Source organism: Aquila chrysaetos, chromosome 5 (assembly GCF_900496995.4).
Source record: "Aquila chrysaetos chrysaetos chromosome 5, bAquChr1.4, whole genome shotgun sequence".
Classification (NCBI taxonomy): domain Eukaryota; kingdom Metazoa; phylum Chordata; class Aves; order Accipitriformes; family Accipitridae; genus Aquila; species Aquila chrysaetos.
Window position 1 is genome coordinate 7,022,076 of NC_044008.1, and position 27,813 is coordinate 7,049,888.

Sequence of the window (27,813 nt, forward strand, 5' to 3'; positions counted from 1 at the left end):
TGTTCAGGAATGAGTGGCTGCTTTTTGCTCAGACTCCTCAGGGTAAGGGCCACCTTCAGTGGCTTCAGCCCCATGTTCTTCAAGCAGGCTGCCCTGAGTAGGAGGCTGGAGGGTGGCTTTACAACTCCAGGTTGTGCCTGGGAGCAGCTGGGACCCTTGAAACGATTGCACTGTTTTGAAGATGGATGGGTTTTTTTTTTTATTGTATCTTAAATACAGGTGTTGTAGAGCATTCGTCCAAATATCAGGGGTTATGTGTCATAAAGGGTAGAATGGAAATCGCTCTAGAAAAAAAACTAACTCCCATTTGCACGAGCCACTTGTTTCTCCCCCAGGCAGGATGTTGGTGGTAGCCAAAAAGCATCAGCAGGTCTAGCAGCCTGTCCCCAAGCTTTCCAGGGCTGCCTCAGGGCTCAAGTATGTGTCTGAGCCAGGACAGGGCAAGTGGCCTCTCATAACTGTGTCCAGCTGCAGCCTGGAGCTGGTGTGAGACAATTTAACTTGGCTCAATCTATAGTGAAACTTAAACTATGTTACAGTGCCTCACCTTTGCTGTAGGGTAAAACCTTCCACAGCTGCCCAGTTACTGTCAGCTTTTCAAGTGGCTGCAGCTTTGGGAATAAGCTTTTGATGTTTTGACTCCTTATGTGCTTGTTATATATATATATATATACACACACACACACACACACACAAAATTGGCTTCTCCTTTAAAAATAAACAGCTTCAGAAAGCATTATCTGTAACTGATCAGGGAAGGCATGAGGCTAAAGGTAGGTCATAGTTTTAGCTCAGCAACTTAGGCTGGTTTTCTGTGTGCCTCCAGCAGTAAACAAACAGAACTGTAATTTTCAGGGCTCCTGAATGAACTCAGGCTGTTTTGTAACTGAACCCAGGAAGGTAGAAATTACAGAACACATTCTTTAGCTGCCTGGTTGGTCATCATTATTGCTGGCAGAGCGGGAGCCCAGGGTAGTGCAGCTCAGAAGCAGCGGTGAGTGCAGTGATGTGGGGGACTGCTCAGGCCGTGCTGGAGGCAGATAGAAAGCCAAGCCCTGATGGTTCAGTTTTCGGGTGTATCCCATACCCCTACAGCACCTACAACTCCAGCGGACTTGTTCTTGATGACTTGGATCCTAAGCAAGTTGTTTGATGTCTTTAATAGGTCAGCACTGAAAGATGGGCCGTAAATGTGAAGTGAGTGGAAAAATCTGAAAGTCGGTTTACCTTACTTAAACTCATTTACTTCTAAATTGTATCCTCTAACCTTTCTTTTGCTCTAAGAATCTGACAGCAGGTTGGCTTGGCTTCATCTACCAGCCTGCTTTTCATATTTTGAGATGTTACGAACTTAGATCTGTGCTGGAATAGCACTGGCTGCAGCTATGCTGGCGACAGTCACGCAGAGGATGGTTTGAGAGGTATCTGGGGGCCTGTGTTCGGAGGTCGCACGGCTGCAGCGATGATGGCAGAGCTGGGGAGGAAGAGCCTTGGAGCAGGAAGGCAGCCCAGAGGGAGAGCAGCATGGTCCCTGCCTGCAGTGAGGCAGTTCTGCCATCCCCTTAGCCCTTCATTTAGCGTTGCTTGGCCACTAGCCGGAGAGTGAGTTATGTTAGACAGATAACTGGTTTGTACATAATTTTGTCCTATACTTACCCCTGTTAACTCACCAGAACAAGCTCTACCAGCATCAGCTCATGTACTGGCACTAGTAATTGAGTTTAGCAAGGTGATTTTGAAGCAGATGTGTATGTAGATGTGGATCTTAGACGAGAGGAAGCCTTTAATTCATTGCTTCTTGCATGCAACCCTCTACCTGCACAGGGTCTTGCTTTCAGATAATCCCTGCAACACGTAGAAGCAAAGGCAGGGGAGTCTTCATGACAGTGTTGACTCCCAAGCTATAAATATCTTTTCCCCTGAGGTAAGGAGGGTCCTTAGACTAGATGGAGCCAAATCTTTCCAAGGGAACACACCCTTCTTTTGCGTGTTTTGTTTTTGTTTGGTCTTTTTCCCCCTCAGAACAGGGCTTTCTCTTCCCATGCGAGGTGACCCCTCCCAAATTAGGAAATGCCTTCCTTGAAAAATTGTCAGTGCATCCCCGACTACACCAACTGGTCCAATGTGTTCTTACCTCGGGGGATCTGTGAGGAAAGATTATTTTTGTTAAAAGGGCTAGCCCTTACTTCTTGGCCTTTGGAGTTTTCTGCAGGGTCATAATTACCTCCTGCTACTTTCAACAGGCAAGATAAAGAAAACCAGAAGAGGCTTCAGTAACTTTAGGATTAAACTGAACAGGCATGAGGAACAGTAGGGAAACCAGCTGGCAGGCATGAAGGAGGAACTCTGCTTCAATTTGTCTTTTCTTTGTGAGTCTTTGCACCTGCTCCTGAGCTTTAATGATGGTTTCACAGAACCCCACGAATTGCAAACTAATTCTGAGAGGTTTGCCAAAGCTGCTGAGGCACTGTTATCCTGGGACCATTATTTTATTCTCAGATGGGTGTCTTTGTGTCACAAGGAAACACAGCTGTAACAGTATCCTCACCTGAGGGACAAACAAAGCCCAAGTTTTTGGGGTCTTTTTTCCCCATCATTAAAAAAAATAAAAAAAATAGTTCCCTTTCCATAGAAAATAACTTGATAAAAACTAGGGTGTTTGTTGAAGGTTTGAATTTAAAAGAAAACAAACCAAATCCTTTGCTTATCCATCAACTTTAGGTGCAGCTCCACTTTCCAAAGCCTGTGAGCTGGAACATCCCTGTGGCCACGTGCTCTAGCCAGCCAAGGACTCTGACAAGCTGCTGCCTCAGGTCTATCACAAATATTTGCTTTAGTCCCTTCACTTGCAATCACTGCACCCAGTACTGTGTCCCCATGGATCCCACATCCAAGCTCTCCCAGTAAGCCCACATCCACCTCCCAGTGTTTCTGCACTCCCAGGGCAGGTCCCATCTTCTTGAGCTGCGGCTCGTTCAGCCCAGGAGCGACTCGGAAGCCTTACGGAGCTCAGCGCAGCTGCGCGGCAGGGTGCAAGCGTCCTTCGTGAGCCTCGAGAGCCAGCACCGAGCTCCACGGGGTCTTGGAGACCCCAGCTCTTGCTGGGGACAGCGCGCACTGGTGCTTAATGGCAGCTATCACAGCACTCCCCTCTTATCGCTGACTGGTTTTCCATGCAAGTCACTTCCCCTCTGATTCAGCTTCAGTGATCTCCATTATAACTGGATCACTCATTTCCTCAGAGGCTTGGGGAGGTCAGCTTTACCATCAAATGTTCGTGATGTGATTTTTCCTGTAATTTCAACGGAAGCGCTCTACGCTCTGGGCTTTTGTTATTGTAAGCATCAGAAAACTGTGTAATTTTTTTTTATCTGTTCTCTGCTTACTTACTTATCCATCCCTGCAAGGAAGGGCAAGAGCTGTGTTTCCCAGCTGGGAAATGAGGGCAGTGATGTTAAGCTAAGGAAAAGGGCACAGAGATGAGCTTGACCTTCCAGTTCCCAGGCGTATGCACTAATCCTGAATCACCCTTCCTCTCCCACCACCACACCTACTGCTTCAGGAGCATTTACTTGCCAGCCCAGGAGAAAAGCCAGCAGCCCAGAAGGTTAGACTCACATGTGCAATGAATTGTTCATACTCTCTGATTAATGATGATAAGCCACCCATTGTACTGATGGTCAGAGAGTGGAATGACACCAGAAGGAAAAGACCATTCGTACAAGCTGCCACAGGAGGAGGGAGGTTATTTCTTCATATTTAAATGTCTATTAGGAAATAGCTGTCAGCACGTTTCTATTTCCAATATACAAGCCAGCACAAGGTTAGAGGATCAACAGGGTCTCCAGGCTTCATGACACAAACTTCATTACCGTGGAACATTTCCTGCCTCCTAAATGGATTTAGTTTGCCTGATTAGGTTTACTTTTTATTTACGGCATGAGTTTTCCAGTGCGCTCAAGTCCAGGAAATGGGCACATTGTGCCCAGCACGGTGGTTCCTGGTATGTCCTGTAATAAACCCCTGGGCTCTGCGCCAGCCGGGCCAAAAGCGGAGACTTTCCTCTGCGGCGTGTCTCCCTGCAGGCAACAGCAATGCTTTCGCTGAAACCAAAAGCTGGTTTGAGTTTACATTAGGTAAGACTCGCAGCTAGTAATAAACCCCTAGTTTCACAGGGCGTGGGATTTGGGACCAACCTGAATAATAAACCACAATTACGCCTCTCGGGTGTTACAATAAGAAAGGGAGAGTTTGTCTACGGGCGGCTGTTGCGTCCATCTTTCCCCTGGAAAAGAAAGGCTGCTGCAGGAGGGATGAGGAACCGGTGTCTGCCTGGAACAGCTCGGCCGAATTCCCAGAGAGAAGCGTACTGATCCTCTCTGACCAGGCTGACGGCCAGGTCTTCCTCCCAGGAGAGGGCTCGTCCTGCCATGAGCCCGAGGAGGAAGCCAGAGCCCCCATCACCACATGAAAAGCTTCTCAAAGCAGAGATAAGAAAAGCCAAAGCCGCCTCTGAGATCCCTCTCCCTGCTTGGTTACCTGGGCCTCATTTCCCTCATTCCAGGGATGCAACGTCCAGCAACTCATAGCAATTTAATAACCACTTACTGGATTAATACAATGGAGACACCAAATCTCTCTTCAGGTGGGTTATGAAAGCCTTACCGATGCAGTCAAGTCTTGCTTCCCAGGAGAGAACATCTGCTTTTTAGCTTACCATGAACAGATATATGAGAGATGTATGTGTGCATATATATACATAATATATAATTTAAGAAATTGGATGCTGGCACAGCAAGGAGGACAACCAGCTCAGCTGGACAGTGACACAGAGATACAGGGCAGCTCTGCAGACAGGAACAGCTCTCCCTTGTAGAGCAGACTTGGGCTTCCCGTGAGAGCTGGAGGGGGCTTCCAGCAATCCTCTCCCTGAAGAGACGCAAGCAAGGACAAGCGGTGGCCCCGATGGCAGGCACTCCTGGCCCCGCTGGCGTGGAAGGGTTTCTGAAACCGGCTCCCTCGGAGCATCCTCTGGCTCAGAAGTCGGTCAGTCACTGCTCTTTCATGGCATTGCTGTTTTCAACCAAGAGCTGCCCAAGAAGTAAGCCAAGGGTTAAGAAATTGACGTCTATCTCCAAAATGGGGATATTTGATTTGATTTAATTTGATTTGATTTAATCAAATTAATCAGAGAAGAGGCTTTTAAGGGACAGATTAGTGGCTACAAAGCCCTAGGAGGTAGGACCAGCAAGTGGAAAACTGCAGTCCTGAACAGGCTCCTTGGGTATCCCCGACTCCTGTGTTTGCATGGGCTTTTCCTTGTTTGCAGGGGAGATAGAGCTGGCAGTAGTGGCTCATGCTAGCAAAATTAAGTCTCTCGTTAACACTGTTTCAGCATTTCTTCTCCCAGAGCGAGCTGACTGCAGTCAGAGCTACCCAATTCGTTTGCTCACACATATTTAGAGATGTTTCATGCCCTATCATACCCTGTCTGAGCCTCTGCAACCACTGGAGAAGGACGCACATCTACCCCAAGCCCCGTATCTGCCAGTCCCACAGAGACGCCTTGGGTAACACCTCTGATAGCCCCAGGCACCTACAGGATTCAGCTCCAGACGAAGGCACCTGAATTTTGGTGGCGATGCACACACAGGACACTTCGCTCCCACTGCCACAACGGAGGTCTCACCCGAAAGGAGCTACTCACCGAGTAGTGCCGAGGCTTCACTGATCTGATCTCTACCAACCGTAGCAGGACTTCAATGCCTCGCACACAGCGTAGACATCTCAGCCAATTTCCACACTCAGGCACCCGTTAGAGGCAAGAAGCAGCACTTGAGCAATTTTGCATCTATATGAGGCTTTATGGGTACCAGAGGGGGTTTTTTTAGTGGAACGACACAACACGTCGCTCTTTACAGCATCACTCCCTCACCGGTCACACCACCTTTCATGGAGCTTCCTGCATTTTAAGGTCTTCTTCCAGTTCAAATTCCTATTTTGAGGAAGAGCAGTACACAGGGGAGTCTTCTCATGCACATAGAGCTCAAATTCCTAAGTCTGGGAGGGGAATTCGCAGTCTCAAATAAATGAGGTATGACCACCAACAAGCTCTGCCTACCCCAAAATGAGGCTTCTCACCTGTTTCACTGCAGGATGCCGATACTGATAGAGGAGTGGGGACGGCCAAATGACCATCAGGTGTGATGGAGCTTGCCTAGGACCAGGCAGCACTGACAGGTTTAGCAATACAGCTTCTTAGATGGAAAGGTAACACCCTGCAGTAGTTCCTGGACGGTGAGTGATAACGCATTCAGGCAATCAGCACACTGGAACGGCACTCGGCCATGCAGAGAAGTGACGGTCCATCAGGACAAGCTGCCACAAAATCACCACTGTGCTATCAAGGGGGCTCCACTGGCAAGAGGAGAACTCGCTACAAGTATTTTCTGCAAATATAGCTGAGTGATGTAACCAGCCTTAAAGTACTGGATAATTTATCAAGAGCAGGCCACTGGTGTTATTTCTCAAGGACATGTGTATAGCCCCAAGGATTTCACACCACATAGATAAACTCAAAGTTAGTATTCTTCCCAAAATGTCAATAAATTACATCACATGGATGGAGCAGAGCCCACAGCCTGGTACCTACCACAACCACGCGACCCAAAACACAGACACGTGCCGGCTTTCTCGTCCTGCTGCCAACTCCAGGGCTGCAGCGGTCCGGCTGCCCACGCTGCGGCGGAGGGAGGTGGTTCACCCCTGTGGAGTACTGGGGTTTGCAGGACAGCGATGATGCTTATCTCGATTTACCTAAAAAATGCTACTATCAGAATTACAAGGAATAGACGTGGGATTGCAACAAAACTACAGAGTCTCCAGAAGCTAAAAAATAATGCCGACAGCCGTATCGCAGCGAAAAAGTTGGTCCATGATGGTACCTTCAGCGGGCAAGAGCATCACCAGCATCCAAAATCACTTCCCAGGTCCCACTCGTGAGCGTTACAGCTGTGAAACATGTTAATGAGAGTACACCAGGGGTGTCCTTACCAAGACAACCCTGAGGTACTACCAAAAAGTTGCAAAAAAAAAAAAAAAAATTCAGGGGTAAATATGATAAAGTTTTCAAGCTTTTGGACTTTGGGCAACCGTGACTTGTTTCCAGCAGAAAAGGTCGCTCCCCTTTATCCCATGCACAACAGAACAGGTAAATGTCAAAGAACAAATAAGCATCAGCAAAATCTACATTTCTTCCTCGAGCTTCTCAAGTGTCTCGACCATTTTTTTTTATTTGCCCAATGGCTTAGATCCAGGTAATGGAGGGAAGGAAGGAAGGAGTCTTTTTAACAAAACAGTTTGTTCTTCTAACAACAATCATAAACACCAAGTGTTTTAATGGCACAATCGTACCCTGACAATAATAACTTAAAAGCAAAGTTTATAATCCAAACAATACAAGTAAATGTTTTGACATTTACTCACTTGTTTGATTCTTGCCCAAATAGTTTCCTACTACCAGTTCGCTTGGAGTGGTTGGAAAAAAACTATTTATAGTTGAGTTCTGAGAAGAGACAGCAAAGTGTCATCTCAGAAAAGCATCTTCAGTGAGGCAGAATGGCATGCGGCCGAGGAAAAACCTTGGTGTGGAAAAAATTAGTGACGAAGCTCAAAAGAAAAGGATAAAAAAAAGGAAAAAAATTAATATATTTATCAGGGGGCAACAGCAGGCTCACAGTATTATTGTTGTATTTATTTTGAAAATATTCACTTACCCAGCTCCGATACGTTGTCTTAATACTACAGCACCACTTTGGGGGGGACGATAGTAATTAGCAAGTTTGTTTACTCGCTTTTTCATTTATACCTCCTGACAGAAAAGCAAAATGACCATTTCGATAGCGAGCGCGTAGCCGACAGTGGCTCAGCGACCCTGCTCGGTCAGCGCGGTGCCTCTCCCGGCGGTGTCGGAGGTCTTTCAGGTCGAACGTGCACGGACTATTAATTGCTGGCCCTTGGCCGCAGCCGTTCGGAGTCGGTGCTGATGCTGATCGGCTGGACAGGCTGGGAGAAGCCGCGCTGCCGGCCCGCGAAGCCCGTCCCGGGTTATTTCTCCGGTTCAGCACTTTTCAACAGCACCGCGTTTACTAACAGTAAAACAGTTACAGTCAAACGCGTTCCCCTGTAAAGAGAAGGCTGCATCAGCAAACGGCCGGAGCCGAACACAGTAACTCCTCGCAGCTCTCACCGTGCCGCCCTGCCAAGCACACAATTACTGCTTCACTGGGAAGGGCAAACAAAAAAAACTGAAAACTTGAGCAAATCAGGCAGTCTCCACCATATCTGAGATGGTTTTCTAAGCTTTAGTGTTTATAAAATCACGATGCACGTGTGCCGTGCTGTATGTGCACTGATGTGTTTGCGTGTATTTTTAATCTCTGCAACACAAACAGCAGAACTGACTTATTTCTCTGAAGGCTTGGAAAGCTAATAAAATTAGAACAAGTCTGAAAACTCAGCAATTCATTAGAAAAAAGAGATTTATACCATTTTTTAAATTTTATCATATTACAGCATTGTGGGGTAGAAGATGGCCAATACTGCCAGCTAGAGTTCCAGGTGTTGCCTGTGAGTGTTGCCATTCCCAGGTGCACCCAGCACATTCCGATTTCGGAGCTTCCCAGCCACCTTGGCTCCATCCCGGAAAAAGGACCAACAGAGCACCTCAGCTCAAACAGGCTTTCACAAGATGCACCATAAATGATAGAATTGCGGAACGGTTTGGGTTGGAAGGGACCTTAAAGACCATCTAGTCCCAACCCCCCTGCCATGGGCAGGGACACCTTCCACCACACCAGGTTGCTCAAAGCCCCGTCCAACCTGGCCTTGAACACTGCCAGGGATGGGGCAGCCACAGCTTCTCTGGGCAACCTGTGCCAGCGCCTCACCACCCTCACAGGGAAGAACTTCTGCCTTGCATCTGACCTAAATCTCCCCTCTTTCAGTTTAAAACCATTGCCCCTTGTCCTATCACTACCTGCCCTTGTAAAACGTCACTCTCCAGCTTTCCTGTAGCCCCCTTTAGGTACTGGAAAGCCACAGTAAGGTCTCCCCAGAGCTTTCTCTTCTCCAGGCTGAACCACCCCAGCTCTCTCGCCCTGTCTCCCACAGGAGAGGCGTTCCAGCCCTCTGATGCCCTCGGGCGCATCTCATCGGGTCCCACGGACTTATGTGTGTTCAAGTTCCTCGGGTGGTCACGAATCCGATCTCCTGCAGTGGGACAGACTTCATTCATTCCCCCAGTCCCTGCCTTGAGTTTTAAGAGCTTGAGAGACGCAGGAAGAGAGATTACCACCGAAAACCGAGGCAAAAAAATTGTTGAGTACAATCATACAATACATTTTCTGGTTGTCAGCAAGCCAGCTCAACGAGCCTCACGTCAGCGAAGCCTCAACTTCAAATGCCCGGACCTGACTTTAGTCCAAATTCTTTCCAGAGAACGATAAGATAACAGAAATCCTTTACACAATCAAGGACATGAAACAATTTCTCCTTCATCTACGTACATTTTCCCAGATTTAACTACTTCCATGCGTGCTCGGGAACGCTACTTTAGAAATGCTCTTTGCAAGAGCGCCTTCGGCTAGCATCGCCTGAGAAACATCCTCTCTCCCATCAAACGATGCCACAGCTTGAATTTGGCATGATTTCCCCAGTGACCCGTCGCACCTGCGGGTCACCGCGCTGTAGGAAAAGAGGAGCAATGATATTAGACATAACTTAATTAAAATAAACATCCTGTAATCTGGATAAAGCAGCAATATTCGTATGTAATAGAGAAGCACTGATCAAAATACAGGTTATTTCCCTGTTCCTGTATCAAAACCAGGCTGCCCACCTAACTGTTTTAATTAAATATTCTTTAAAGGAAGACAAAGCATTCTAATGACATAAAACAAAAGGAAGCTGTGCAATCCCTGCAGCAACAAATTGTACCTGAATCAGGTGGCAAAACTGCTCTGTAAGCAGCAGGACAGCACCTAGCCACACCACCAGGTTGTGGGGCTAGCAAACGGAAGAGCAAAGAAGAAATAGGATGCAAACAATTTTTTTTTTTTTGCTGTATATGTTCAACTCCAATTGTTTCACTCGCAATGATTTTTGCCGAAAGATTTTTATTCAGCATAACATTAGAATAATTTATTTTAAAATTAAACCTCAAAAGCTTTCACTGAATTGTTTTGTGATTTCAGCCTGAAGTCAGGGAAATCCTCAGCTGACCCCAAACTATTTTCAGCAAATAATTTTATAAAGATATTTCCATTGACCCAAATTCCATCCAAGGCATTAGACTGACACATACAAAATAGAGCTAATGTGAATTCACATTTTATTTTTATGCAGTTATCCAATTTGGATAAATTAAGTTCTTTTGAAATGAAGCAGCATGTTGAGAAAAGGAAGTTGACTTTAGTTTGAACCACAATTAGATACTTAATTTGCTATTAGGAATTGGTAGGCATTTTTCATCAGGGAAATGGAAATTAGATTTGACCAATGGATACGGTCATATTGCTGTAGAAGACATTCCTGGAAGAGCTCAGAGTTACAAATGTGATTAATAAACGTACCCATAAATTTTATGTGGAAAGAAATGATATACAAGACTTGAAACAAAGACCTGGTCTTCCTACAACATACTCCTTATAGGGCATATACATCCCACAGCCATGGCACGGACAATACCTTCTCTGAGCACAGACAACCGTACCTGGAGACGGTTGTGAAGACACAGGGTTTTTTTGGGCACACTTTCAGGATACTTGCCTCCTTACAAAATGAGATCTGGCAGAAATCTGGAGAAACGCGTGTATGTGCGATGTTGTAAAAACTTCACAGCACACTCCGCAAACTGGAAGTTGCCTACCAGCAGCCTGACCAGCGAAGTCCTCGGGGAAAACGTGCTCTAACGATTCCAGCACTTCTCAATCCCCGACTGCTGTTACAGCTCGTGAATGAAAGGAGCAGACCTAGAGCTGCGCTTGCAGTTTTCCACTCTCAGTGTTCAATTCTGTGATTAAAGAACATAACTTTAAGTAGGTATATTGTAAAAACCTTGACGACTTCTCTCCAAAGCATCATTGTTTGATTTACCTCGGGCCAGTTTTCTGGTTCGGTTCCCCACGCGGCTGCCCGAGCCCTGGGTCTGCACAACACGAAGCGGGCAAGAGGAAGCTGCTGCAGATGAGGTGGTGCTGAAGTCACTTCTTTCAGAGCCACTGTCTGCATATGACAGTTTATGTTATGTGAAATGATGATCTCTGCTTCAGAACTCCTTGCTAAACAGCAAGAAAATCTTTGCATTTACTAAGCATGCTTCAAGTATGTTTCTTGGGGCAGGAGTCCTCCTGCTTCGATAGAATGGCATCTATTCTTACGTTGCTTGTATGAAGCGCTGCCCGAGCTACAGCCCCAGGATATACCACAAACTCTTCAAAACATCATTTCAGAAGAACAAAGTCAATGTAAACAGACAGACACCAATTCTAAATTACAACACTTTATTGCAGCATTGGCAAAGGTCAGATTTCTGAAGCTGGTGAAGATCGGGCGGCATTTCTGTATGAAATGTTACAATTTTACAAGTTTCTCTTCCTACATGCAGAAACCAAAACCAGTGGTAAAAAGAATTTTAAAAGAGCTAGAAAAAAGAATTAGTAGTAACATACAGATGAGCTCTTTAACTCAATTAACTACCTCTACCTGAAAGCAAACAAAAACCTATGCTAATAAATAACAGATTGTCAGAAACAGAATAAGAAACCTCATTTCTACTTTAAAAAAAAAAATTCTACTTGTTTCCAGACTTAAATCATTTTTTTCTTTTTTTTTTTTTTTTTAACTTTTTTTTTTGTTTCAATAGACACAGAGGCTTATCAACCCATGAAGATCAGCAAAATATTTGGATCCACTCCTTGACATCCTCCTGTTATGCTGACTGGCACATTTTGGTTTTCAATGATACATACAATGGGCTCAACTATATCCCTGTCCTTAGGCTGGTGTCAGGCTGTTCCAAGCAGTACGAGTCAACACCCTGTGTTAATCAACTTCACATTCTATTTTAAACCTTAACAGACATTTTACCTCCTTGGCTCTCAAGTTTTTCACCCCTCCCCACTCCCCACCCTCTCTTTCTTGCTTGTCTGGCAGCAAAAAGCTATTCCTTAACCAAAAACCTTCTCGCTGAGGAGTGTTTGAGAAGTTATCCCACTTGTCAGGGTTTTCTTTTAGATTTCACCATTTGCTCTATGTTTTTCTACTATAGACTTGCAGCCCCCAGAGAATACCCTTCCAACACAAAATGCTCGATTCAGAGATAACGTAACTTGCGTCAAGTTTAGAACTTTGTTCTCCCACACACTGAGCTGTCAAAGACCTTTTCTGTTCCAGTGTAATCCATCTGAATTTCAGGTTGGTCTTTGTTTTCGCCAAGCTGCTCACTGGTCAAGTTAACCATCTCATTCATTTACTTCTGCTCTTATGAGAAAATTAACCCTCAACGCAGTTCCCATAACAAAAAGCTTTTTTTTTTTCTTTTTTTTTTTTTTGGTAGGCCAGACTGGAAGCTTCCACTTGTTCTCTGTGGGGTTGAGGGGGGAAGAAGGGAGGCTGTTATTTCTGCCCCACGGCCCCAGCCTGTCCCAGGTTTCGATTTTGAACGCTCTAGACTGACATGCTGAGATGTGTCCACTGCTCTCATTTAATCGCTGGAGGACTCCACTATCCACAACATCAGAGATACAGGACCTAATGAAATGACACTTGCTGCTGGATCAACGTCTCCTAAGAACAGAAAGGAAAAAAAAAAGTTTAATGTGAGATATTCAATACCATGTGGGTTAGCAACCACTGGAATCAGCTGCTAGTGATTTTGATATCCGTTTAACCTTTATATATTAAAGTTACATATTCCTATTATCTGCACAAATTTTTAAAAAGACCACATCAGACAAAAGAAGGTACATAATCTATATCAGAAAAAGCCCCCTATGCAATCTCAGCAGATGAATCTAAAATTGTTCAGAAATAGACAGCTGCCTTATCCTCCCAGATGAGATGCTAAGCTACTTAAGCGCACAGCTAATTTGTGAATTTGTTGAAATACAATTTGTTTTAAACAGCATTCATTTTTTGTGCAGTTTCTTCATGTTTAGAAGTACTGCAGAAATGCTAGAGGGCTTTCTAGAGTCAGATAGTTGTTTAGAACATTTTTAGAGAATTGACAGTTGTATCAAAATCTCTGACCACCCCTTGTTCATGAAAAACATGTCTCTACCCAGAAAAAGCCACATTTAATTCTCTTAAGAACACAAGTATGCATTGAAAAACTACACCAATTTGCAGACACGCGATTCAACAAGACCAGAGTAATCTAGCAGTAATGCTAATTTAGTATCACTAACTTCAGCACAACTGTCAAGTTACTGTATCCGGGCTGGTTTTCAGTTGCTTTCCAGACTGCAAATTAAAATTTAGTAGTACAAAACCAAGTGAAAATTAGACATCTACAATTACACAAAAACTCCAGGGCTACACACCCAAGTCTTTTACCATGTAATCAAAGTTCATGTTTCTTTACATTAGTGCACAAACCTCAAGCATTTGCTGAACAGTAATTTAATCTAAACCTAGTTTTTACTGAAAATCTTGCAAGAAAAACATTACAAGTATGTTAAACTGGACACAGTAACTTTTGTATTTCTTGTAACAGATAAAACTTTCACAGTAATTCTGTATTCTTGTGTATTGCTTTGTTTTGTTATCCACTATTTGTGTATTTTACATAAACACTGTGTATTTTTATCAGGAAGTACTGAGCTGATGCATCACTAGAACTTACTGCAGCATCACTTCTATTACTTGGTTTTAACCATCTTTTAGTGTTGTGTAAGACAACATTCCAATCTTTGTGGCACACTCAATATCAGGAACATTGGTTACGTGGTTGCAAAAGAAAGGAACTATAATTTTAATATATTTAGTAGAATGAGATTTCACTTGCAGAATGTTACAACTGAGAAGAAACTTCAAACATCAATGAATTGCAGAATTGTGCTTTTACCTCTCCATCTCCTTTGAAAAATTAATTCTACCGTTGATGGGGAGGGAAGGAGAAAGGCTAGGACTAGCTGCATGTCTCTAACTTCATAAAAACTACTCTCATCCAAAACAGCAGCTGCCATGGCATGTTGGTGGCAGATAAGGCAGAGTACACAGTGTTTCAGTGGTTTAGGGCAAGATGCTGCTGGTAAAACTCTTAGTAGCAGTTCTTCCAAAAACAGGTATTTCACACAACATTTCTCTCCAAATTAGTAAACTTGATCCAAACCCGTATTTGGCAAGATCAAACTTTGTAGTAGCTGTAATTAAAGACATCTTGAACTGTATGTGTAAAATGAATCAATTTTTTGCAACCTACTCCCCCCACCTCCCTTCCCTACTATCAACACAGTAATTAATTTGTATAAAAATCTTACAATCATCTTTTCAACACCACTGCTTAAGTATTAATACTGCCTACATACTCCATGTGATAGAGAAACACACCGATACACTTTTACCTAACTATGGCTAGACTAGAAAACTGGAACATGTAAAGATGCACAGAAACATTATTTCCTAGCCTATACTATGTGTAATCACAAATCCATTGCACATGTGAAGTTGGGAGAACTAAGTCAGCAAGAAAACATTATGGCTTAAATTGAAACATGCCCAGGACAATATATGAAATAGAGTCCTTTCTGCACATTGTTGACATCTCAAAATCACAAAAAATTCTGAGTATTTCTTAACTTGTGAGACCTTTGAAATTAAATTTCACACTTCTCCCTAATACCTTCATGTCCCTCCATCAATCCACAATACTGTTATGCATTTCTGGAGTAATGTATTTCTTTACAAATTTCAGGAACCGTCCTTCTCATTCAAACACCTCCTCTCAAAACTCACTTGCTGCTTTGCTTTTCACGACTAATCTCAGCTTTGGTGCTCCCTGTTCTCTCTCTCTCTCTCTCTCTCCCCCCTAATCACATCAACCAAGAACAGGAACATGAAATAGAAACACAATGAACACCTGGAATTTATTTTTCTGTTTTAAATATAATGCTCCTTCATGAACAGTTCTGTGTGTGCCTTATTCTGCTGAATGCCTTTTCTTGCTTTCAGATGCATGAGCTTTAGAGGGGGAGGCCAGTTCTTAAAGAGGAAACAGCATGTGAAGTTCAAACTCCTGCTCTGAACTGTTGCCTGCATGAACAGCAGAGATAATTTACAGAGACCGATCTTTGCTTTCAGCTCTCCTCCCACAAAAGTGGCCTTTGAGAATAAACAGTATGTATACATTCCTGTATACTGGCAAGAGAAGAAAAATACTGGAGAGTACCAACTTAAGTTCCGGGAAACTTCAATTCAAGTACCTGTCATGCCACAGCTTCTTTCTTGTTTCATAGATCTATGGAATTGGTCAAAATATCACTTGTCTTCCACATGGGAGCGTGTAAGTGTGTTTATGTATCAGACCACGAGGTGACTTGATTCCACCGTAATGAATGCAGTAACAGAGATTACAGACATATTGTACCTTAATATGGGCTGGAGAAAAATTTCAACAAATGTAAAGGTGTATAGAGTCATACTGAACACATTACTACTGCTGGGGTGACTAAGCTGTCGACAGGAAAATTGGAAATTACATTCTGTAGAATGTTAACATAGCCATTTTGTATTGAAAAAAGTGTAGCACTAGATTTAAATAGCTGTTATCAGTTTAGCTTTGCAAGAATATATTCTCTGGAACAATCACATTTCAGAACATGTGTTTCTGGACTAATAAAATACTAAGGTGCCCTGGTCATTTCCTAACGAATATGAATTATCAACTTCCATACTGTGAACATCACAGATTCAAATAATCCACAAAACCTAGACTCACCTAAGTAAGAGAATCTTAAGTTGTGCAAGTTATTTTATATTCTCATCTGTTCAACAAAACCAAAGTATTCTGACAAAATCAAATCAAAGTCATAGCATGCAAAGTGGGGTCTTATCAGGAAGGTGTTTGAGGATTGGTAGGTAGTTTCCAGAGGGCCACAAAGCTGCAGGGGGTTTTCTTATTCCTATTATTTTATATTGAAACAACTTGTTTAAACAAAGAGTCTTTATAAATGAGTATACTAATAAATAAAATCTTGCATTCATTTCCCTCTAAACTATAATTGTGATCAGGTCTCTCTCCACCTTTGCTGTATGGGTTAGACTTGCACCTACATTTGCAGAGCCCCACAAGCAGCATATTGCCAAGACAAAACACCTGAGGAGCTGGCTTTTCTTATTCTTTTCTATTCAATTCCAGTGCAGTCCACCAAAAGAAGCTGCAGGTTTTGGACCCCCCCCCCCCCCCCCCCCCTTCATATTCCTAACCTGGGCTTTCCTCCCATAAAACAGCTAAAAAGAGAGGTTGGAATTTCTCTGCTGAGTTTCAATGGTTTTCATGGAAGGCTACACTAGCATGTGTATGTATTGGGGAAAAGAATGTAGTACAGAATCAAGAATGACAACTAAGAAAAGGTCAAGATTAAAATACTGGTGAAAAAGATGGCAAAGAGTAAGGTGAGCTAAGCTAGTACACAAATAAAGCACTGATTTTTTTAGTATTTATATCTAGAATGTGAAGATGGGAACCATTTCATCATAAAAATCTCTGCAGCAACTGTAAAATACTACTGCTAAACTAATGACCTCAATTTTATTTGAAAAGAATACAAGATCTCATTGAAAATGACAACTAAAGATTTCAAAAGCAGCATGATGAACCAAGGGATAGATTTGTCAGTTCAAGACAGTGCCACACCAACACCCAAAAGTCTATCTGCTTTGAGAAAATGGCAATGAGAGTCTGTGACAATCAGCTAGGCTGAAGCTAACAGAGAAATTGATTTAGGCTGCCCAAGACTTCTGGTATGTCAGTCAGAAGTGAATTCAAAGCTTCAAAATATAATATTGGTCAATATATCAACTACATAGCAGGTATGTATGAAATGTGTTTGTCCAGTAGCTGAAACAGGATTTCCTGTTAAATTCACATTTTTCCTTATTATCTCTACTCCAATTTTTCAGCATTAAATACTCTTTATTATGAGAATATTTAGCTAATAAAATCCTAGCATCCTGTTATTACCTTTATGATTCATTTTTCTTTATTAAATGGGTTAAAGAGAAATAAGAGTCAGATGCAAATAGGAGACATGAAATTACCAATTAACTTGAATATGATTTAATTTGTCAGTTAACATCTGCATCCCAATGGGCCTTTTGACACAGACAGGTCCTCTTTCTTTACTATACTTTCAAAACAGCAGTAAGTTTTGAGGTTACTGCTTTTAATAAGGAGAGGTTTAACAAGTTAAAAAACTTGGTTCTCTATAGTCAAAATTTCTCACTGCAATTCTTTTTTTTCTTTCTCGGGAATCAATGTTTTTAAATAGATTTCATAAAATATGGTTATTTACATTTCACCTTATAAGCAAGCCATTTAATAGATCTCAATCCTCTTTAAACAAAGGAAAAACACTTTTTTTGAAGTGAGAAGCTGTTCTCCAGAACTGTAAAATAATATTTTCATGATAATCCCATCACTGAAAAAAATTACTTTTGTAAATTTTGTGTTTCCTGAAGGTATCAGTTTAACAGCTTGATAGCCAAAGTCCTCTTTTAATACATAAATGCTACGGAACTGGAGGCAAGAGTGAAAACTGTTGCCTTCCCAGTTCTGCTGAAGCAAATCAAGGAACCCTATTTTAATGGAGTCACAGTACATTATCTTTAAGACCAGTCAGCGTTAAATGTACGAGTCCCCAAGACAATCTCCTCCTTGCAGGATGAGCAGGCCTTAAAACCTGAGGCTACACAAGCAGGCAATTACAAATAAACAGCAATAAACTCCAATTTTTGATCCAGCATTTTGCGCACGTTAAATAATAAGAAATCTGACAAAGCCTGTAAATCTCATTTAATTCAATACAGAAAAAGGACATTAACAGATAACAAGTAAACACTGCAAAACATTTCTCTCTTTTTTTTTTTTTTAACAAAATGCATGCTGCATAGCCACAGCCACTAATAAATTCTTCCATTTACTGTGGGTTTATCACAGGCAAAGGAGGTGACGCATTTGTGGGTGGGTTTTTTTTTTTTGGTTTTGTTTTGATTTAGCACCCCACTAGACCAAAACAGAATCACAGAAAAATTTAGGTTCCAAGGGCCCTCTGGAAGTCATCTTGTCCAAATCCTGCTGTGACAGCAGGGCTAACTGCAAAGCAAGATCCAGTTGTTCAAGGCCAAAAACATACAACAGAACCCAGTGCTGCCTTCATTAATTTTTGAATCATCCATTATGATAGGCAGATTTGGATTTAACTTTCTGAAAGATGTTTGAAACACGGCGCTTCGGACATGTTTAGCAACACAAAAGTAAAGGTAAAAACACCAAATCGATTCCTCTACTCTTAACGCTACTTGAAATGCAAGTAAGTCTTCATCCCAACCTTATCAGAACCTGTCAGATTGTACATTACAATGGCATCAACCAGGAGATTTACTTGCTCAGATTATCTCTAACCTCAGGAAATTTAAAATAAAAAGTTGCATACCTTAAAGAAAGTAGCATACGCTATTATTTCCAATAAATTTGAGTTACTATTGCAAGAAAATAATATATCAGTCATCTTCATACACAAAGAAGAAACAACCCAACTCAGCTCACTCATCACCTAAGTGATAACATCTGTAATTACACAAACTGGTTCTATCATGTAGGAAAGTGAAAACTTCTCCAAACAGGTACTAAAATTAATAGCTCAGTTCCTATTTGCTCTCAGCAAATAGGCAGATACTGTAGTGTCCTCAGAGTCCATGGGGTAACTTCTTAACTAAAACATGAGGGTAGTCTGGGCAGAGAGACTGCTCTTCACCCTTCAAAGTCAGAAGACAATCTTCAATATACGCTATAAATCAGAAGCTCTAAAAACATAGGCAAGAGACAATCTATAACAGAAGTGGTAAGCCATTGGTGGACCCACAGTCTCCAATAAATAAATCTCTGCTTAAATATCTTTCAGTGGGGGTTAAGAAAAATAACATTCCCTTACTATAGGCTAAGATGGCTCAACTGAGGCATGACTGCAAGCCTGAGCATTGCACTATACAACAAATAAAATATGCCTGCTGAAACAAACTTCCTGGTCCCTGCTCTAAGGAGCTTACAGATTAAAAGGAACAAAGAGGAAATTACATAATACAAAACTACATCAGAATTGCGAGCGCATGGCTCAGTTATTTGAACAAGAAAACACTACTTAAACTGTTCACTGGACAATGTCTGACCTAGTTTACAGCAAAGTCCTAAACTACATTTTCCCTAAAACACTTGAAAATAAAAAGCTTTCAAGAGAACTGCATTAAAAAAATCTGCAAATATCACATCTACTGGTCTGGCTGCTATGTTTAAAGAATAACTGCAGTGTGCTCCTCATACAGGTTACAAAGCATTTGGGAGAAATGACCAGTTGTTTATGAAACACCTGCAAGCATTACAGCAATTCACTAACTGAATAGTTTGTATTTCTACGACAGTATTAGGCCAGTGATACAAAAAAGCTAAACAGACAGCACTGCTCATTTTATTGAGTTATACCTGGTTAATTTAAAAAAAAAATAATTATTTTGAAATGCAGTCTGTTTTCAAAAGAGGGGTTTTTTTTTTTTATACAAGCAGTATCTGTATAGGATCTCAGTAGAGTGAGTGACCATCAGGAAGTTATAAAATGCCTATAAAGACATATCAGAAACAAGTTGGTAGTGTTACTGTAACATAGGATTATTACATTACATTAGCTTATTTCTAGTTTACAAAGACAGACCCATTAGCAGGTAAACTCTCCCTTCCCCCTTGCTGCTCCCATCTATCCACCTCCAAAATTAACTTGCAAAGAAAAGAGAAACATGAAAGCCATCTGCATTTCAACTGAAACTCTGTCTATTCAAATTTGTGCTGCAGGGTTAATTTAATGGTTTATTCTCGAGCTTACTCCGAGTGAGAAGAGACACATGGAGATATATTAAAGCTGTAGAATGACTATTAGGCAATCCAGAATGGCTCTTTTCATGTTAATACTGTTTTTGGTATGCTCTTGCAACCATAAATCAAAGGTTCTCCTCCCCGCTCCCCACCTTTATTTTCTTTCCATTCAGGGCTTCAAATACAGAGGTATAGCTCACAAATTCACCAAACTGAAAGAGCACAACAGAATTTCTCTAGATATTTTTGAGTGTCCTCTCCCCCCTCTCACTGAGAAATCAGACTTGCATCTTTTCCCCTATAAAAAGAGGCTCACACTACCAGCCATTTCAGAACCGAAAAAATAATCCTCTGGCTTCCAAGCCTCTGTCAAGGATGTATTTACGGACACTGTGTTAGAAGCACAAAACACTGCTCAGTAGTTTAACAGAATACTTCAGAATGGAAACTACTAACAAATGCACTTGCACTACACAGATCATTATCTCTTTCAATTATGAAGCTAATTACTTGCCTAGAACCAGAATTACCACATTTAAAGGAAGATTGTCCTACCTCCCACCAGTTTTAAAGATTAGATCTGCATTAGGTGCTCCCTTCGGATGCTGGTAACGAGGCCGCCGTTCACGATTAGTATTTGCTGGAGCTGGACGCTGTGCCAGAGACTGCAACATTTCTGTAATTTCATACAGAAGAAAGTTAAATACGTTTATCTATGCATCTTTTTAAAGAGGAATTTACACAAGCACATTTCACTGACATGTACTAAAAAAAAAAACTTATTTACACTTTGCTATACTTTAGGGTTAACACTCCTCAAGTTATTCCACAATAGCTAATTTTAAAAAAGTTACTAAATTGCATAGACAGCTTTGACAAATCCAAGCTAACCCGGTAATATGAACTTGCATTTCCAGATGTTCTTACAGAAGGAACTGCCAGCAATGGTTTTCATCAGAGGTGCTTAAAGAAAGGAACTGTGACCTCTTCTTTCTAAACATATCAACCACCACTTTCTTTATCAATGATCAGGGACAAAGCTTCACAGCAGTATAAGAAGCCACAACATTAAACTACCCTGAAATAGTAACAATTGGACAATGTTACTGCCAATTAAAGACCCAGCAAGAAACCTGTCCTAAAATTAGGCATTGAGAAGTCAGGTATTTAAGTCTAAGCTAACCATAATAGGATCCTTTTACAGAGTAGACAGGCACCTAAAGAGAGTGACTCAGCTGACCTACATTACACCAGCTGTCCCACGGATGGAGTTTTTCACTTTATGATCAGTGGGAAAAAAATAGGTGGGTGCAGAAAGAAGCCTACACTAACCAGTTTAGCACTGGACATACAACTTTTGGGCAGTTCAACCTAGGTTAAGTACTGTATTTTGGCATTCGGTAAAACTTAATTTCTAAAATTTAATTTCATTTTTTTAATGATAAAAAATGGCTCTTTACCAGGCTAAGTTAATAACTATTAAGTACCCAACATAATTACAAATACATCATAGGAAACCTCCACATAACCTCTGCCCATATGTTAGTACATCTAATGGAAAGTATTTCTGACAGTCCACCTGTGCAAGAATCTACATTACTCAGCAAACAGACAGATGGAATAAATGAAGGGGAAAAGTGGAATAAGCTGTTAAGCAGATTATCTTTGAAAGTCTGCTGTCTGGTTCCCTAATCTCTGGTAATCTCATTGGAGACACATACCCATCATCTGCTAGAAACAAACTTCCACTACTCTCACAATGATTTGCACAGGGCAAAACTAGAGACTAATGAGATTCTCTCACCATTTACAAAATGCACATGAAGCTTTCAGCAAGGTACCCACCCAATCTTTGAGAAACTGGGAAACTATGAATGATTTAATATACAATATTGGTATCAACAGTTAATAAACCATGTATTCACGCTCTGTATACTCCTCTATCAACACCTGGAAAAGGCAAAGAAAGCCATTCAACACACTGACAGTCCATTTTCGTAAACATCACGAAATGGCATCCTTCAAAACAATTCTGTATGCCAGGAGAGATCTCTGTTGGCAATGACGAGACCCAGGAAGAAAATAAGAAGAGATTATGGTACATTGCCAGCCAGGTGCTAGAAGCAAGCAATGAACAAGCACGTGTGTGCATGCCTGTCTCTTCTGTTTTCCACGCTGTAGGTGAAAAAATATTGGGGTTTGTGAAAAGCCAGTAACTGAGAAGTTGAGTAATTGGGAAGGTAATAGAAGGAAGAAATGGCATGGGAGCACAATGTATTAGCTAGGCCAAAGGCATGTCACTCATCTTTGGTTTTAGTGAAGAAAAAAAAATAATCTACACAGGAAAATACCAGTCTAAATTAGAGAGTCACCCAGTTCTTAATACTTCTTTAAATTAAAAATGTTTGTAATACTAATTAACAGTGCTGAAGTATTAAATAATTATCTGATACTACTTTGAAGTACATCAGTGAACTTTCATCTGTTAGCTACCCTGTACAGATGAAAAAAACCCCACAAATGTACATGCAAATGTTAGGACAACCCTGAGGCATTCTTCCAGAAATTTTGAGACTTATTCCTCCCTTGGTAACTTCAAAGGTTGAAACAGAAATTTAAAACCAACTCTTTCTTTCAATGGGTACGTACCAACTTGTTACAGGCAAGCTGACTCTTTTCACTAACAATCAACTGCACAAATCTACATAAAAAAAAACAGTTCCGAAGAGGAATGTAATTCGGCCTGTTTAACTTAACCCGAATAAAAGGTCCTTTTTAGTTTGGTTTAACAGTGTATATTACCCAGGTTAATAAAAAGAGTCAACAGATGTTTTAAAAATGGATGTGAACTACGGAAAACCTCTTTCTTCTGTGTTGATTTTCCTCCTGTATTAATGCTTTATACACACCTAGAAAAATCCATGAGAAAGTAAAAAAAAAGCCTATTACTAGTTATCAATTGGTATCAGTTGTCCGATTCATTTCTCTTGGACAAAATCAATGTGATACTTTTTTGGATAAGAAGCACAATTGCTCACAATAAAATCCTACATTAAAACAGACTGATTTTAAAGATACTGACAAAGTCATATGACAAGGCATAAAAACCCAAATGCCCCAACCAGTAAAGATATCAGAAATACCATTAATGAGGAAAAACCCACAAAAAGTCTGAGGAAAGCACTTAAATGTCTAATTCTAGAGTCTACTGTTTCTCTTCCTTTTTCACAAGTGGGCTTCATAAGGGGGGAGGGTCTCAGAAAAGAAGTTTTTAAGCTGATTATGATGTTTAATACTAAGAATATATTGTGTTACCATTTCAGAGCTCTGTAGGTACTCACTTTGGAAAAATACTCCTCTTTACAATTACAAGTTTAGTTCTTGTACTATCAAAGTTCCAAAAGGAGTGTTAAATTCCATAGTGTTTTTAGAATTAGAGCTGCTTTAATTTAAATTTGCCATTTCTTGATGAATAATGACCTTTCACTAAATACCTTAAATGAGATTTCCTGCTAATTAACTACTTATACTGTGATTACCACCAGACTGCAACATCTTTTAAAAAAAAAAAAAGAGCAAGAAATTTGGAGAAGTTAAATGGAAGTACTAACCTAATAACTGAATACCATCAGTTTTATTGGTCTGGCTTTGTTTACTATCTGAGTACACCAAGGAAAGTTGAGTCTGAAAAACCAAAACAAAACAAACCACCCAACAACCAAACACATCAAGTGCACCAGTTTAGGGGCTATATGATCTGTTGTATTAATGGTTTGCTTCAATCTGTCCAGGTTCCAAAATGCCTGACTGTGACTTACCTATCTCTAAAAATAATTTGTAAGAAACCTTCATTCTATCAATACATTCTTATGCTCCAGATTCGTAGCACTCCTAGAACCTTTAGCAATATGAAGCTGAGGTGACAGTTTTTATTTCTCAGGTGAAGGTTACCTCTTAGTATTTGCAAGTCTTAGTGAGACTGATGAAGATTCTAAATACTATTAACATCTAAAATACCCATGAATATCTAAAAAGCAGAGTTTAAGTTGCACAGAATTAATTCCTCTTGTATCCAACTCAATTGTCTTGCAGTAATGGAGACAATGCCACAAACATCAGATTAATTTTGTGTTATCTTATTTTTAAGGAAACAGTCTCAGTTCTTCCCCTTTCCCAAAATAAATGGGAATGCTGAGATTTGAGGCCCACTTGAAAACTTCCTTTCATGGAAGAGCTATAAAAACTTCAAGTACAGAGACCAGGGAGTAAATAATGAATGACTGAAACTAAAATACAGGTTTTCCATGAAGCACTGCAAATCAATGTTCAGAACTTGAACTGCTAATTATCACAAATAATATTTTCTGTAGATCCATGAAAGTTCCTCTGAAAATAAAAAATACTTGGTGATTTTCTTACCCTGGTAGTCCTCTTGTTCTTGCCGTTCATTGATATCCAAAGTGAGCTTTTTCATCCTCATTCTCTCCTCCTGTTCAGCTTGCTGTTGGTTCCAATGGTTTGCAGCAAGTTGGGAAGACATTGGTACATTTAGGATCTTAAACTGCAAATGAAAATAAGTTTTTAAGTGCCCAGCACAGAAAAAAAACCAACCACAAAACAATCCGAAATACAGAAGGGTTATGCTTATTTCTAGGTTATTGTGATGAGAGACTTTCTACAGAAGTTTCTACTGGAAAGTGTGGTGTTTGTTGGTTTTGTTTGTTTGTTTTTAAACTCTATTTCACATAAGGAAGCATGAAAAAATACAAGATATTTAGACCTCCTAAAGACACAGAGAACATACAAAAAAGGCTGATGTACTGGTAAGGCAAAAGACTATTACACACAGTATTTATGGGAACAAAACTGATTAACTTTCACCAGGAACACATAGCTATATGCTTTATTTCTTATTTTCAAACAAGCCGATACCCTCACAGTGAATTACACTGGTCTTGAGATAAAAGCACCATAGCTGGCTCAGAAAGCTGCATCTCCCCCCAAAGGTCTGTACCTTCCAAAGAGATGAAGCCCCTGAGCAGAATTTCTACTATTATCCCTTGTAATAGCAGAGAAGAAATGTTCCAAGCATTCCAGATATCCCCCAGCATTCCTTGGCCAGTACTTTTTATGAACAATTCTAGCTCCACAGTGGTGCTTATTAGTCTGGAGACAACTGTGGTGTCAAATTTAATCTTTTCCTCCTGCCCCACACCCAAACATCCACATTCAACACAATGTAGCTTATGGCAAATCAGATAAAGATAAACTTGGTACTCCTCCTACAGAAGTACCCTCTCTCTAAATAATACAGCTGAGATTTTCAGAGAGGCATAGGGAAGATGCTTTCTTTTTCCCCAGACTCAGAAAATCCAAGTTTTTATTTCCACAGAAAATTTTTTTACAATTCTTTTAAAACAGAGAAGTGATTCTTAATCTTATCTGCAATTGAAACAGTAGTTTTCAGAAACCCCTTAATGCTAAAGTTTGTGAACTTATTTAGAAAAATCTCGCTTCCTACTTCTAATAGATGTGCAGTTGAAGGAAGTATTACCGTGCTATAAGTAGGGTAATGCATTTAAGGATAATCTTTCTCAATATTCCACAAACTACTCTGAATCCTGCTGCTTGTTCTTGTCATCTGAGATCTACTTCCACAGAAATAGAAGCAGAGCAAATTTTAAGTGCTTTTTTTCTGCTACAGTGTTAAAAGCTGCAGACAGAAAGATACATTATCAGAAGGTATATAGTAAAAGCAAAATCCTCACTGCATACAGTTAGTATTTAATGCAATAATTACTAAGAAATCTCAAGTTATCTATTAGACAGTAGTGCTCCACTAACAGCAGACAAATGATGAGTGTGAGAAGACATCAAGTACCCTCAGACGCAGCATTGGAAAATAAACTGTGTTTGAAACAGTTAAGACAGACTCTTGCAAAGATCTGAGAAAAACCTGGGTACAGTGAAAATTTATTTAGATGAGACAAATCAGGCACAAGATTTGTTGGGGTTTTTTTTTGGGGTGGGGGATGTAATAACATATTATATTGAACATAAATACAAGCTTGTTATTAAGGTGTGCGGGGAAGAATAAAAATGAAAGCTCTTGAAATTCCAACAGAAAAGTAAGCTTTAGTCACTTATTGCAGAGCAGACTATGCATGTTCCTAGATATTGTCAAATGAACTTCACACAAACTATGCAAATAACTAACCCATTAGCAGCTTTGTATGGTAAAACCATTCTTTAGCTTCACCATTAAGCTCCCCATCCATCTTAATATGTCCTTTATATTTTATCTGTTCTATGGATTTATCAGCTTAATGGGACTGGTAAGTGTTTTCAGACAGGATGCTTAAAGTAGAAAAAAGGAAACTGAAACATAGAAGGGTGCAAATGAAAGAAACTGACACAAAATCCAACAGACTAGTAATTAACAAAATATCACTGAGTCACTATCTCAAGGCAATCAGTTGCCATCTGAAATCAAATCACTGATGACAATTACTAAAGGATATCATGATTACAGAGTGTCCTGGTTTAGGCTGGAATAAAGTTGATTTTCTTCCTAGTAGCTGGTATAGTGCTGTGTTTTAGATTTAGGATGAGAATAATGACGACAGCAACAACTGAAAACATCAGTGTCTTAAGTAGTGTTCGTACTAAGCCAAGGATTTTTCAGCTTCTCATGCCCAGCCAGCAAGAAGGTTGGAGAGGCACAAGAAGTTGGGAGGGGACACAGCCAGGAAAGCTGACCCCAACTGGCCAAAGGAATATTCCATACCATGTGACGTTATGCCCAGTATATAAACTGGGAGGAGTTGGCCTGCGCGCACCACAGCTTGGGGATTGGCTAATCATTGGTCAGCTGGTGGTGAGCAATTGTATTGTGCATCACTTGTTTTGTATGTTCTAGTAGTAGTAGTATTTTCCCTTCCTCTTCTGTCCTATTAAACTGTCTTTATCTCAACCCACAAGTTTTACTTTTTTTTTTTTTTCTTCTTTCCAATTCTCTCCTCCATCCCACGGTGGTGGGGGGGAGTGAGTGAGCAGCTGTGTGGTGCTTAGTTGCTGGCTGGGATTAAACCATGACACTGAGCAAGCAAAACATTTCCGATTTGCAAATAGCAAAGAGGTGTATCAAAAACCTCTTATAAAATCTGTGAGATAGGGACAGAACATAAGGACTTCACTTAGAAGATGGCAAACTGGAGAAAGATAAAAATTAATTCAAAAAATGAGATTGCAGATTACATAAAAATGTCACTGAGATAAAGAACTCCACATTCAAGGACAGACTTGCCCATTCCATGGATATTACTGTTCTTTTATGGAACCTTCCTAAAAATCTTTCAAATGAAAGGAAATCTTTGCCTTAGGTATTAACCAAATTTCTTGACACTAGGTGACTTTCTTTTACTGTCTAAATCTCACTTTAGTTCACACCTACCTGGAATAAAACTTCTTGGACAGTTTATAAATATCAAATGGTATTAGATAGACCTCAGCTCCAATCCCTTATGATGGCAATATTTCTTTATTTCCCCTTGCTCTCTCATGGCTTCTGGATAAATCATGATGCCGTAGTCTAATTTCCAATAACCATGTTCAGTTCTACTGCTACTAGTTTTGTAAGTTTTCTCATACAATTTCTTTGCTATAGCTGACGG

General features: G+C 40.7%; 1 protein-coding gene and 1 long non-coding RNA gene across 4 annotated transcripts in view; both read right to left on the bottom strand.

Annotated features, from left to right (window-relative positions):
* Positions 1–7,606: 7,606 nt before the first annotated feature.
* On the bottom strand, positions 7,607–10,109 carry LOC121233295. The gene is made up of 3 exons (XR_005932353.1): positions 9,567–10,109; positions 7,776–8,182; positions 7,607–7,668 (listed from the first exon to the last, which is right to left on the bottom strand). It is a non-coding gene; the product is annotated as an uncharacterized LOC121233295 (long non-coding RNA).
* A 1,435-nt stretch (positions 10,110–11,544) lies between these two features.
* Positions 11,545–27,813, bottom strand: part of UPF2 (UPF2 regulator of nonsense mediated mRNA decay) — a 67,493-nt gene continuing 51,224 nt past the window's right edge. For all 3 annotated transcript variants that reach the window (XM_030014406.2, XM_030014407.2, XM_030014409.2), the window contains exons 20-22: positions 24,560–24,701; positions 20,696–20,816; positions 11,545–12,846 (exon numbers count right to left, since the gene is read on the bottom strand). In XM_030014406.2, the coding sequence (XP_029870266.1) occupies positions 12,837–12,846; positions 20,696–20,816; positions 24,560–24,701 (273 nt within the window). In that variant the 3' untranslated portion in view covers positions 11,545–12,836. The remainder of the gene's footprint in view (positions 12,847–20,695; positions 20,817–24,559; positions 24,702–27,813) is intronic.